The sequence below is a fragment of the Schistocerca piceifrons genome, chromosome 2, assembly GCF_021461385.2.
Source record: "Schistocerca piceifrons isolate TAMUIC-IGC-003096 chromosome 2, iqSchPice1.1, whole genome shotgun sequence".
NCBI classification, from domain to species: Eukaryota; Metazoa; Arthropoda; class Insecta; order Orthoptera; family Acrididae; genus Schistocerca; species Schistocerca piceifrons.
In genome coordinates this window covers 435937269-435951982 of record NC_060139.1, presented here as the reverse complement: position 1 = coordinate 435951982, position 14714 = coordinate 435937269, and the positions used below count along the sequence as shown (strand labels likewise).

The window sequence follows — 14714 nt, the reverse complement described above, 5'->3', positions numbered from 1 at the left end:
GGGGTAATTCCAAAGGTTAAGCAGGACTGGAGGAAAAGTATGTGGGATTGCAGTTTGGCTACGGTGAATGCATGTTTCCGGAATGAATGTAAATAATGTGGTATAGGATTAGGGTACATAGTGGGTAACTGGTGGGTAGGGAAATTAAATAACTAAAGTTGAAATAGTAATCATAAGAAGGAGTAAAACACGGAGGGAAGGACGAGAAGGAAAGAAATTGTGTTGGTAATGTTCAATACCAAAGGAAGACCACTAAATAAGAAAAATACGGAAAAAGTTGACCAGACCAAGCAAGTATGTCCAGATCAGGGGAAAAGAACACACGTTGCTCAAAAACAGAGATAGCGAGTGGCGAAAAAAGATCGCGCGTGCCGCAAAAGCGATCGCGCGTGCCGCAAGAGCGAACGCGCGGGCCGCAAAAAAGAACGCGCGTGCCGCAAAAAAGATCGCGGGTGGCGTAGAAATGTCCCAAAAAAATTTTCTTGTGGCAGAGAAACATAGCCAATGGCACAAAATTATCGCCAGCAACAAGAAATCGACGGAAATGGATGATACTGGTAGGTGTGGAAGAGATTGTTGGCAGTGATTATTGGCTGGGAAACAGCGAATAACGAACGTTAAAACTATGGAATGTTGAATAAATAAATCAATAAATAAAAAAGAGAAGAGGACTATAAACGGAACAAGATAATAGGAGGAAGATGAAACTAGCACAGTTGGTGACGAAAATATTTATTTATGTATATATAAAACTCTGAAGAAGAGAAAGTGTTAAGATGATAGACGTAAGTGATAGCTAACAAAAGGGACAAAACAATGAAGGATGTGGAGCATATAGGTGATCTAAATGATTAATGTACAATCAAATATAAGATGTGAAACAAATACTAACAAAGAGATAGAGGGGCTGGCCAGTACTTACCTCAGCTCAGTACAGCCGATAGATACACATAAAACAGAACTGAAAATTTACATTCCTAGCTTTCGGAACTTTGTTACTTCATCAGGGAGGAGAGAGGGGAAAAAAGGGAAGAAGGGAAAGTGGATTCAGTTACTCACAACCCAGGTTATGAAGCAACAGGGAAAGGTAAACAGGGAGGGTAGCAAGGATGGAGGCATGGTTGTCAGAGGGAAGCCAAAGATATTCTACTGTAGGTACTGTGCCAGCTTCAAACCAAAGAGGATACATACAGAAGTAAAGAGGTATATAGTATAAAGATAAACACAACTACGTAGGATGAAAAGATGCCTGAATGGCTAAAGAGGAAAGGGAAAGAGGAGAAGACTGAAGAGTGAATGGGAGTGAGGTTGTTTAACGTAAGTTCAGTCCAGGGGTATGGCGGGATGAAAGGATGGGTTGGAGTGCAAGTTCCCATCTCCGCAGTTCAGAGGGACTGGTGTTGGGTGGGAGAAGCCAAATGGCACATACGGTGTAGCAGGTTCCTAGGTCCCTAGAATTATGCTGGAGGGCATGCTCCGCTACTGGGTATTGCGCACCTCCTAGGCGGACAGTTCGTCTGTGTCCGTTCATGCGCTCAGCCAGTTTATTTGTTGTCATGCCGATGTAAAAGGCTGTGCAGTGCAGGCATGTCAGTTGATAAATGACATGTGTAGTTTCACACTTAGACCTGCCTTGAATTGTGTGTGTTTTACCAGTAGCGGGGCTGGAGTAGGTGGTTGTGGGGGGATGCATGGGGCAGGTTTTGCAGCGGGGTCGGTTACAGGGGTAGGAACCGCTGGGTAGAGAAGGTAGTCTGGGAATATTGTAGGGTTTACTAGGATGATACGGAGGTTAGGGGGGCGACGAAAGGCAACTCTGGTTGGTGTGGGGAGAATTTTGTCAAGGGGTGATCTCATTTCAGGGGTTGACTTGAGAAAGTCATATCCCTGATGGATTAATTTGTTGATGTTTTCGAGGCCAGGATAATATTGGGTGACAAGGGGGATGCTTCTGTGTGGTCCGGGGGCTAGGAACATTGTTGTTGGACGGGGAGGAATGTATTGCTCAGGAAATCTGTTTGTGGACAAGGTCTGCAGGATAGTTGCGGGAGAGGAAAGCACTGGTCAGGTTATTGGTGTACTTGTTGAGGGATTCGTCACTGGAGCAGAAACGTTTGCCACGAATACCTAGGCTGTAGGGAAGGGAGCGTTTGATGTGGAAAGGATGGCAGCTATCAAAGTGAAGGTACTGTTGTTTGTTTGTGGGTTTGATATGGACAGAGGTGTGGATGTGAGCTTCAACAAGATGAAGGTCAACATCCAGGAAGGTGGCTTGGGTTTTGGAGAAGGACCAGGTGAAATTCAGATTCGAAAAGGAGTAAAACATACACAATTCAAGGCAGGGCTACGTGTGAAACTACACATGTCATTTATCAACTGACATGCCTGCACTGCACAGCCTTTTACATCTGCATGACAACAACTAAACTGGCTGAGCGCAGGAACGGACACAGACGAACTGTCCGCCTAGGAGATGTGCAATACCCAGAAGCGGAGCATGCCCTCCAGCATAATTCTAGGGACCTAGGAACCTGCTACACCGTATGTGCCATTTGGCTTCTCTCACCCAACACCAGTCCCTCTGAACTGCGGAGATGGGAACTTGCACTCCAACACATCCCTTCATCCCGCCATTCCCCTGGACTGAACCTACGTTAAACAACCTCACTCCCATTCACTCTTCAGTCTTCTCCTCTTTCCCTTTCCTCTTTAGCCATTCACGCATCTTTTCATCCTACATAGTTGTGTTTATCTTTATACTATATACCTCTTTACTTCTGTATGCATCCTCTTTGGTTTGAAGCTGGCACAGTACCTTCAGTAGAATATCTTTGGCTTCCCTCTGACAACCATGCCTACATCCTTGCTACCCTCCCTGTTTACCTTTCCCTGTTGCTTCATAACCTGGGTTGTGAGTAACTGAATCCACTTTCCCTTCTTCCCTTTTTTCCCCTCTCTCCTCCCTGATGAAGGAACAAAGTTCTGAAAGCTAGGAATGTAAATTTTATGTGTATCTATCGGCTGTACTGAGCTGAGGTAAGGTAGGTACTGGCCAGCCCCTCTATCTTTTTGTTAGTATTTGTTTCACATCTTATATGAGATTTTCCATTAATCATTTAGATCACCTATATGGTCCACATCCTTCATTGTTTTGTCCCTTTTGTTAGCTATCACTTACGTCTATCATCTTAACACTTTCTCTTCTTCAGTGTTTTATATATACATAAATAAATATTTTCGTCACCAACTGTGCTAGTTTCATCTTCCTCCTATTATCTTGTTCCGTTTATAGTCCTCTTCTCTTTTTTATTTATTGATTTATTTATTCAACATTCCATAGTTTTAACGTTCGTTATTCGCTGTTTCCCAGCCAATAATCACTGCCAACAATCTCTTCCACACCGACCAGTATCATCCATTTCCGTCGATTTCTTGTTGCTGGCGATAATTTTGTGCCATTGGCTATCTTTCTCTGCCACAAGAAAATTTTTTTGGGACATTTCTGCGCCACCCGCGATCGCTTTTGTGGCACGCGCGATCTTTTTTCGCCACTCGCTATCTCTGTTTTTGAGCAACGTGTGTTCTTTTCCCCTGATCTGGACATACTTGCTTGGTCTGGTCAACTTTTTCCGTATTTTTCTTATTTAGTGGTCTTCCTTTGGTATTGAACATTACCAACACAATTTCTTTCCTTCTCGTCCTTCCCTCCGTGTTTTACTCCTTCTTATGATTACTATTTCAACTTTAGTTATTTAATTTCCCTACCCACCAGTTACCCACTATGTACCCTAATCCTATACCACATTATTTACATTCATTCCGGAAACATGCATTCACCGTAGCCAAACTGCAATCCCACATACTTTTCCTCCAGTCCTGCTTAACCTTTGGAATTACCCCTAAAGGGCTTACCTTAAAAGTTCCCATCTCCGGGTGCAATTCCTCCTTCCACCAGTCTCTCCTGGACTTCCAGAACCTTCAATCCTTAGCCCTTACCCAACTTGTCCTGAATCTCTACACTACTTCATGTAACCACCACTCCCAACAGCTCCTATCTCTCTTCAAAGCCCTCCACCTCTCAAATCCTTGCTTGGAGAACACACTGAGGGACATCATCCTAGAAGCCAACTGCAAACTTGAGTTCCATGCCACACACCACCTGAAAAAACTATCCACAGTGCTAGTGCAACACCTAAGAAGTGGGGTCCCTCTCCCTATCCCTCACAAACACCAACCACAACAGAACCTTCAACAAACCCCCCTCATAGCCAACAAACCTAGCCTAGCCACCCTACTCAATCTCCCCATCCCAGCACACACCCCACACAGACCAAATCTCAACTATAACCACAGTCAAATGCCACATATCACCAGTCCCAATTCAGTCCTAAACCTCTCATCCAGATCCTTCTCTCCTCCAGAGACATCTGTTCTATCAAAAGGCTTAACCTTTAGCCCCACACCTAAATTCAACCACACTGCCCTGGTTAAAGGTCTCCTCTCATTCACCCGGAACCTCAACTGGAAATATCACTTCACTACCCAAACACAGCCCCCAAATACTAGACCCAGTGTTGAACCCTGTCTAGAACAGTTCCAACTGCCTTCTCAAAGGGATCCTCCTCCCGTCCCCCAAAACCATCCCTTGCAGACATTTCAGGAATTCCTCACATCCAGTGTTGCCTCCCAGTCCTTCTTGAAGAACATCCCGACAACCCCCAACATCACCCCAGCTGAATCCCGTGCCATTAAGGAGCTGAAAATAGACCGCTCTATTGTCATCCTCCCGGCGGATAAAGGCTCCACAACTGTCGTACTTGACCGTGTGGAGTATGTGGCAGAAGGACTGCGTCAACTCTCTGACACCTCAACCTACAAAGCTGTTACCCAGGATCCCATTCCCTCCATCCAGACTGAGCTGCAAAAAATCCTAAAAATCCAAGGTCCCTCACAAGGCCTCACAACGGCTTCCATAGACTTACTCACTCCACCTGAGCCACGTACCCCTACCTTCTACCTATTACCCAAAATCCACATAGAGAACCATCCTGGCCGTCCCATTGTAGCAGGCTTCAAATCCCCAACCGAACGTATCTCAGCTCTGGTAGACCAGCACCTACAACCTATCACCCGCAGACTCCCATCCTACATCAAAGACACAAACCACTTCCTAGAATGCCTCAAATCCATTCTCACTCCTCTCCCACCTGAAACCTTTCTTGTCACCATAGATGCTACATCCCTTTACACAAACATCCCACATACCCATGGTCTCTCTGCCCTTGAGCACTACCTCTCCCAACGCCCACCCGAAGATCTTCCAAAAACCTCGTTCCTCATCACACTTACCAACTTCATCCTCACCCATAATTACTTCACTTTTGAAAACCAGACCTACAAACAAATCAGGGGAACGGCCATGGGAACCAGGATGGCTCCCTCCTATGCCAACCTCTTCATGGGCCGCATGGAGGAGGCTTTCCTGAAGACCCAACAGCTGCTCCCCTGGCCTGGTATAGGTTTATAGATGACATCTTTGTGGTCTGGACTCATGGTGAAGAAACACTCCTTAATTTCCTCCATAACCTCAACTCCTTTTCGAATCTGAATTTCACCTGGTCCTTCTCCAAAACCCAAGCCACCTTCCTGGATGTTGACCTTCATCTTGTTGAAGCTCACATCCACACCTCTGTCCATATCAAACCCACAGACAAACAACAGTACCTTCACTTTGATAGCTGCCATCCTTTCCACATCAAACGCTCCCTTCCCTACAGCCTAGGTATTCGTGGCAAACATATCTGCTCCAGTGACGAATCCCTCAACAATTACACCAATAACCTGACCAGTGCTTTCCTCTCCCGCAACTATCCTTCAGACCTTGTCCACAAACAGATTTCCCGAGCAATACATTCCTCCCCGTCCAACAACAATGTTCCTACCCCCAGACCACACAGAAGCATCCTCCTTGTCACCCAATATTATCCTGGCCTCGAAAAGATCAACAAATTACTCCATCAGGGATATGACTTTCTCAAGTCAACCCCTAAAATGAGATCATCCCTTGACAAAATTCTCCCCACACCACCCAGAGGTGCCTTTCGTCGCCCCCCCTAACCTCCGTAACATCCTTGTTAAACCCTACAATATTCCCAGACTACCTTCTCTACCCAGCGGTTCCTACCCCTGTAACCGACCCCGCTGCAAAACCTGCCCCATGCATCCCCCCACAACCACCTACTCCAGCCCCGCTACTGGTAAAACACACACAATTCAAGGCAGGGCTACGTGTGAAACTACACATGTCATTTATCAACTGACATGCCTGCACTGCACAGCCTTTTACATTGACATGACAACAAATAAACTGGCTGAGCGCAGGAACGGACACAGACGAACTGTCTGCCTAGGAGATGCGCAATACCCAGTAGCAGAGCATGCCCTCCAGCATAATTCTAGGGACCTAGGAACCTGCTACACCGTATGTGCCATTTGGCTTCTCCCACCCAACACCAGTCCCTCTGAACTGCGGAGATGGGAACTTGCACTCCAACACATCCCTTCATCCCGCCATTCCCCTGGACTGAACCTACGTTAAACAACCTCACTCCCATTCACTCTTCAGTCTTCTCCTCTTTCCCTTTCCTCTTTAGCCATTCACGCATCTTTTCATCCTACATAGTTGTGTTTATCTTTATACTATATACCTCTTTACTTCTGTATGCATCCTCTTTGGTTTGAAGCTGGCACAGTACCTACAGTAGAATATCTTTGGCTTCCCTCTGACAACCATGCCTCCATCCTTGCTACCCTCCCTGTTTACCTTTCCCTGTTGCTTCATAACCTGGGTTGTGAGTAACTGAATCCACTTTCCCTTCTTCCCTTTTTTCCCCTCTCTCCTCCCTGATGAAGGAACAAAGTTCCGAAAGCTAGGAATGTAAATTTTCAGTTCTGTTTTATGTGTATCTATCGGCTGTACTGAGCTGAGGTAAGTACTGGCCAGCCCCTCTATCTCTTTGTTAGTATTTGTTTATATGTAGTAAAACATTACAAAATGCCTTATCATCTATTACACAAATGGGCAGTAGGCTATTTGACCTATGTTAGGGAATATAAGTTAGTTATTTTCATTCCTATCATGCTAGCTGGTTAATACCTGAAGTATATGAGAATTTGATAAGGCAATGAAACCTACCTTTAGCCATTGGTGACAGCATGAGATAGTGCACAGATGCACCACCTGCACTTTCTCCGAAAATTGTAATGTTGTTTGGGTCTCCACCAAATGATGCAATATTTCTCTTGACCCACTGCAGAGCCATCACTTGGTCCTTAAGGCCCATATTTCCAGGTAAAACTGAATCACCTGTGCTTAGAAAACCTATAGAATGGAAGAGAGATACAAATGTCTGCTTACTGATAAAATATAAAGAATTTTATCTTAGTATGTTAAAATATGCTAAATGTATTGTGAACATTGTAATGCACTGTAAGAATTATACTTTTGTGTTCTTGCACAATAATAAATAAGATTAGGTAATAAGTAGAACAACACTACTAGTGATAGGAGAACACTACTAGCTATAAACATTTTTTGCCTTATTTGGACATATTTGGTAAAGCGGTATTGTCTTCAGTGAGAGTTTCCTTTTACTTTTAAAATGAAATATACACACATCAAAAAAAGTTTTGTACCATCTCAGTTCCAAAAGTTCTGGAACCTGTACAGAAAAATGGACTAGATATCAACATAAACATCATTTCTGCCCTTTTTATTGCTCATGAAAACCACACATTGCATGTTGTACCACCATACAGTGAGACCTTCAGAGGTGTTAGTGCAGATTTCTGTACACACCAGTACCTCTAATATACCCAGTAGCACGTCCTCTTGCACTGATTCATAGCTGTTTTCATCATGACATACTACCCACAAGTTCATCAAGGCACTGTCAGTGCAGAGTGTCCCACTCCTCAATGGTGATTCAGCATAGATACCTCAGAGTGGTTGGTGGGTCATGTCGTCCATAAACAGCCCTTTTCAATCTACCCCAGGCATGTTCAATAGGGTCCATGTCTGGAGAACATACTGGCCACGCTAATCAAGCAATGTCCTTATCCTGAAGGAAGTCATCCACAAGATGTGCATGATGGTGGTGCAAATTGTCATCCATGAAGACACATGCCTCACCAATATGCTGCCGATATGGTTGCACTATCGGTCATAGGATAGCATTCACATATTGTACAGCTGTTATGGTGCCTTCTGTGACCACCAGTGGTGTATGTCAGCCCCACATACTGCCACCCCAAAACAGTAGGGAATCTCCACCTTGCTGCACTTGCTGGACAGCGTGTCTACAGCATTCAGCCTGACTGGGTTGCCTCCAAACATGTCTCCAATGATTGTCTTGTTGAAGGCATATGCAACACTCATCAGTGAAGAGAAAATGATGATGCCAATCCTGAGCGGTCCATTTGGCATGTTGTTGGGCCCATCTGTACCCCACTGCATGGTGTCATGGTCCCAAAGATGGACCTCGCCATGGACGTCGGGGGTGAAGTTGTGCATCATGCAGCCTATTGCACACAGTTTGAATAGTAACATGACGTCCTGTGGCTGCACAAAAAGCATTATTCAACAGGGTAGCATTACTGTCAGGGTTCCTCCGAGCCATAATCTGTGTGTAGCGGTCATCCACTGCAGTAGTAGCCCTTGAGGGGCCTGAGCAAGGCATGTCATCGACAGTTCCTGTCTCTCTGTATCTTCTCCATGTCTGAACAACATTGCTTTGGTTCACTCCATGTTGCTTGGACCCTTCCCTTGTTGAGAGCCCTTTCTGGCACAATGTAACAATTCGGACACAATCAAACTGTTGGATTGGCGTCTAGGCATGGTTGAACTACAGACAACACGAGCCATGTACCTCCTTCCTGGTGGAATCACTGGAACTGATCGGCTGTCAGACCCCCTCTGTCTAATAGGCACTGCTCATGCATGTTTGTTTACATCTTTGGGTGGGCTCAGTGACTTCTCTGAACAGTCAAAGGCAATGTGCCTGTGATACAATATCCGCAGTCACTATCTATCTTCAAGAGTTGTGGGAACCGGGGTGATGCAAAACATTTTTTCATGTGTGTAGATTGTTAATATTTACGATTAAAAACCAATATTCATAGCCTGTACATTCTTCTGTCTAATGTGTGTATTCCATTGAACATCTAATAACTTTGTGATATTTAATTAAAAAATTTAACTTGTTAACAGTAAAGAAGGGAATATGTTTTAGTACTAAAATTTGTTGCAGTCTAAAGAAAGATCTCTTTTTCTCTATAGATGACTGAAACAGTAATGCTAAACTATATGAGACAGATTTTACAAGACTACATAAAAAACCATTATGACTTCCGAAAATGTACACTTTTTTGTGTTTGCACTAAGCATTGCTGTATATGATTGGAAGGGAGAATAATAGTGTACATATGTTTGTTTGTATTTTGCATACTGGAGTGAGGGGGTGAGTGCTCAAGAGAGTATATAAAAAATCTATTTCCTGTCAGAAGTATATGTTTTTTGTCTTAAATTTTCAAAAGGTAGCTTATTTTTTATTATTTTGGCAAATGACTTATATCTATGGATGCATTGCTGTTCTGTAGTCTGTATGCACTGCACGTTAGTCAGGATTTAAAAAAAGAATCTGTCTTCTCATCTTTTAGCAATCATTTGTACATTGCCAGTTTTCATGAAATTTTATGTAATTTTTAGCTTTAGATTCTACTGAATAATTAAAAGTGTCCATCTTTTCTGATTGTTATCATCATCTGGCTGATATGCAATAGATGTATTCAGTGTAAAAAGAAAAGTTTCGTGCTCACAAATTTATTGTTCAATGCAACACAGGAATCTGAAATTTTTTCTAAGTGGAAAAAAGTAAGGTTAATGAATGTCATGGTTGATAGAATGGGGCACAAATATGACCTGAACAAGGATGTTTATTAATTTTGCAGTTTTACCAGTCATTTCCATCTGTTGCTCAAAGTTCAAAAGCACATCAACAGATTCTTTGACTTCCTTATTACTTTGGACAAGGTTGGTGTTTTTTTTTTTTGTTTTAATGTTAGCACAACTGATGATTTTCATACATGCCTTACTCATAGAGTTGATCTATTGAGATCCTACAAATGTTGGAATTTATCTGCATTGGAAGCACACAGTACAATTTCATGAAAAAAAGTAGTAGTTCAAGTTTAATTAAACTATGTTCTTACTTCTTTCTCTCAGTTTATGGATCTGAAAATTTCTTCTACAGCTGCAAAAACAGTTTTGGCAATGACAATCCTCTTTGCTTGATTCCTTTGTCAATTTTGAATTTCTCACTATCTTGATGAAGTTTGATTTACACTGAAACTGTTATGACATATTCTTCTGTACCAGTATACTAACACAGATTTAAGCAGTATCTTTTCCCCAAAGGCCATTAGTACAGACTTTGGTGAAATGAGGTCAAAGCTTTCTCAAAATCTTTGAGTTCCAGACAAAGTGGTATGTAGTTTTTAGATCAAAGAGAAGGATATGTACATAGTTTAGAGGTGGATGAAATGAGGCTGGAAGAATTGCTACTAATTCTTAGGTATTGCTGTGGATAATGAGTCAAAATATGAAAAACATATCAATTCTGTCTACAAAAAACTCAGTTCCATCATATTCGTAATGAAGCAGCTATCACAGTATGCAGACAAGCAGATTCTCAGTGCACTATACTATAGCCTCTTTGAACCATACCTGCAGTATGAAGTGACAGTGTGGGGAAACTCAAACACTCAAGAAACAAAAGAAGCAATCAGCATCATTTTGAGTAAAAAGTCTTCTGATACGTACAGAAACTTCTTCAAAAATACAGGTATCTTAACTTTTACATCTTTGCAAATATATAAAGCAATAACATACATCTCAAAAGATAGTGTAGAATGGATTACAGATATTAGTGTAAACACCCACAACACTCAGAGGAAGAATGACATGAAGCACACATCCTGTCTGCAAATGCTTGAAAACGGAACTCATTACTCAGATATCAAATTGCTAAAACTGCATCCTAAAATCCTGCATGACAGTGCACATGACATAAACTTTCCAGAGAACCTGAAAGACTATATGGTGGAAAACAAATTTTACAGTAATGCAGAGTATTTACCACATTAAATTTGTGTATAATTGATGATGTCACAATGTAAGACAAATGGTTCAAAAGTAGATGACAATGAATATTTTCTCCTTTTAGTCTTTCTGTACACCATGCAATCCTGCAGGATCAAATAAAATTCAGAATTTAAATTTAGGTTTTCCTTGTTAGGACACTGCACTTGCATTTGAGAGAGGGACAATTCAAATATCCATCTGGCCATACACTTACATCTCCTATGGTTTCAGTAAATCACTGCAGACAAACAACTTCAGACAAAGAGCAGATGACTGATTTCCTTCCCTCCACCCCCTTTCCCTAGCCCCCACCTGTTCATCTTGTGCTCTGTCTCTAAGGACTTTATCATCAACAGAACATTAAGCTCTAATTTTCTTTCCTTCTTTCACTCCTCTGTATGAAATCATTTGTTAATATCAACATGAAATACAAATTGTTTAACATTGTGAAGCATGGTAAGAAATATAACAGAAAATGTATGAGGCACTATAATACCATAAAACTTTTGATTGGTAGGTTTCATTATGCATGTTTTAACAGTTAAGTAATCAGTATAATTGAGTTAGGGCAGGTACTCTGTAGAGGTAAAAGAATTATTTATGATATATACTTGTTGCATTAAGTTATATGAATGTGGAAATATACTTCTGTGGGATCTTTAATTCTGTCAGAAGGGTTTCTGGACTATAAGAGGTGATGACATGTAACTTGAGCAAATACTAATTATACTTGGAGAATTGGAAATTCGTGATAAGGTCTTATGGGACCAAACCACTGAGGTCATCAGTCCCTAAGCCAACACACTACTTAAACTAACTTACGCTATAGACAACTCATGCCCGAGGGAAGACTCGAACCTCCAAGATGGGGAGCCGCACGGACCGTGACAAGACACCTCAGACAGTACGGCTACCCCGCATGGCACTAATTATACTGTGTAGTATTATATGTTTAGTGATGCATCACAGTTCATTGTTTCAGCATGTCTGGGAGGCTGGGCAGTAGCAGCTGAAGAACAAATGGGATCCTACCTTTTTCTTTTTTTTTCTCTATTTTTTTATTGAAAATGGCTGTCTAATGGAGACAAAGAATATGTAATCCAAGGAAGCTTCCTGGCAGGACTGGGACTCAAACCTGTGACCTTTGTCTTTCATGGGCACTGAGCTATACAAGCATGACTTATGACCTGCCCTAATAGCTGCCCTTCTGCCAGTATCTCATCCACTTATCTTTCTAATTTTGGAAGGTAGGAGATGAGGTACTGGTTGAAGCTGTAAGGACAGGCTTAGACAACTCATCAGTAGAACACTTGACTGTGAAAGACAATAGTCCCAGTTTTGAGTCTCAGTCCAGCAAACAATTTTAATCACTCAGGAAGTTTTAATTAATGCACACTCTGCTGCAGAGTGAACATGAAGCTCAAGGAGCTTGGTGATCAAATGATGCAAGATTGTGTTTCTTAGTGCAATAAAATTATTATTTCAGGAGTCAGTGTTCAAGTAGTTCCTAAATATTTGGTGAAGAAATCCATTGATAAACTGTGGGGAAAAATAAAAGAAAGAAAAAGAATGAAGAAGAAATTGGTTGAAGAAGATTGAATTCACATGATCAATATTCCAAATAGAGAACAACAATGTCACAACTTTTTAAAAAAGTGTGGTATATACTTACCAAAGGCACCAAGTCTGTAGTTAATGGTGACAACCAGAACATTACACTCAATGAGAAGATCTGGTCCATATAAACTGTCAGATCCATCACCTGCTGTGAAGCCACCACCGTGTATCCAGAACATAACAGGCAATAGATCAAACCTTGTCCCTTCGGGTAACTGAAATACAGTCTACCATCACTTTCTGTCTTGGTTAGCTTAAAGTAAAGGCACATATTTATGTAAAACAGGAAATTCCTGGGTGAAAACAAATAATAGGAGAAGTAAAGGAAATAACTTGCCATATGGCTGAGGCGTTGAGCTATGTATGAGCACATAATATGTTGTTGAATCAGACTGATGTACCAGGACAATACAGCCACTGTCACTGTGTGTGTGTGTGTGTGTGTGTGTGTGTGTGTGTGTGTGTGTGTGTGTGTGTGTGTGTGTGTGTGTGTGTCTGCACTGTATTAGTTATCTCTGAAGGAGGACATTGTCCAAAACCTTAAAATTTTAAATCTTGTTTACAGTACAAAGAACCAGTGCCAGGTCCCAAAGGTAGATAATAGTGGCAAATTCAAGAACTGCCACAGACTATCTTGGATTCACTTGTCACAGCTCACTTATGTGTACTCTCTATGCTATCTGATGGACTTATTTATGATGACCTTGTAATAGCTGTGCATTTTCTGGACAATGATTTGGCCTTTATTATTCCCTGCCATCACTATTTGGCCTGTAAACGGGCTTGCCTATTTCGCTAATGTGTTGCTGTTTCCATTCTCTGTTTGACTGCATATTGGACTTATCATGAAGAAACCAATGGTGTATTCATGCACCAAGAGAGTGTTTCATATTTTAGTGCTTCTCAGTAAGACAAACTTACTGTCTTCACCAGCACTGAAATTTGAATTATTCAGTAAATCTGCAGTGTACTTTAATGACCATGAGGTATCCACCACTGACTCTTTGTTTATGTTTAGTTTAAGAGGAGTCATGATATATATGTGATTTACTTGTAATTAATTAGTTTTCAATAAAACCTACATTGTTGAAGCAGCAGGCCTACAGTAGAGGGTACTGATTTATAAATTAGGCTTTAAACAGCCGAAATTGATACATCAACTTTTGATAGAGATATTGGTCAGTAAACACATTTCTTGTAGTATTAATAGTCATGTTGGATCACTTTGATCATTAAATCTGTTAACTGAAAATCAGTTGTCATATTATAGATTGAAATTAAGATCCTATCTGGATATGTGTCCATGTCACACTGCCAATAGTGAGAAATACTTTACCAAGCATGTTACATGAGCACTCATAACAAACTTCTCAATAGATTCACCCTTCCAATATGCTACAGATAACAAGTGGGTTTAGCATCTTAGAAAAAAAAGAAAATGACTGGACTATGTTATTTAGTTCACTTTCTGAAACAATTTTTTTTCTTATTTTACTTTTGTGGTGCATTGCTTGCTGGAATGAATGTTCAAAATAAGTGAAATCTTTCTAACAATAACGATATTAGAGCCAGAGCATAAGTTTAAATTGGGCAAAGGTGGTAAAGGAAATTATCTGTGTCCTCCCCAAAAGGACTATCTTGGCACAACTTTAGCAATTTGGGGAAACCACTGAAAAACTAAATCTGTATGATTAGACCCAGTCCTACCAAACCCAAGTCCAGTGCTGTAACCATTGTGCCAGTATGATCACTCATTTCAACAAAGACCTGTAAGACAAAATCTGTTTCGTTTCATGCTCCATATATGAGTATAACAGGAATTAACCAGGATACACTAATGACTACAAAAATTACAAGATCAAGAAGGATACATGGGACTGAAGTGAACTTTGTACCA

General features: G+C 41.4%; 1 protein-coding gene across 1 annotated transcript in view; it reads right to left on the bottom strand.

Annotated features, from left to right (window-relative positions):
• Window positions 1–14714, bottom strand: part of LOC124776510 (esterase FE4-like) — a 182406-nt gene that overhangs the window by 92071 nt on the left and 75621 nt on the right. Inside the window, exons 3-4 of the mRNA XM_047251532.1 lie at window positions 12873–13032; window positions 7196–7381 (exon numbers count right to left, since the gene is read on the bottom strand). Of these exons, the coding sequence (XP_047107488.1) occupies window positions 7196–7381; window positions 12873–13032 (346 nt within the window). The remainder of the gene's footprint in view (window positions 1–7195; window positions 7382–12872; window positions 13033–14714) is intronic.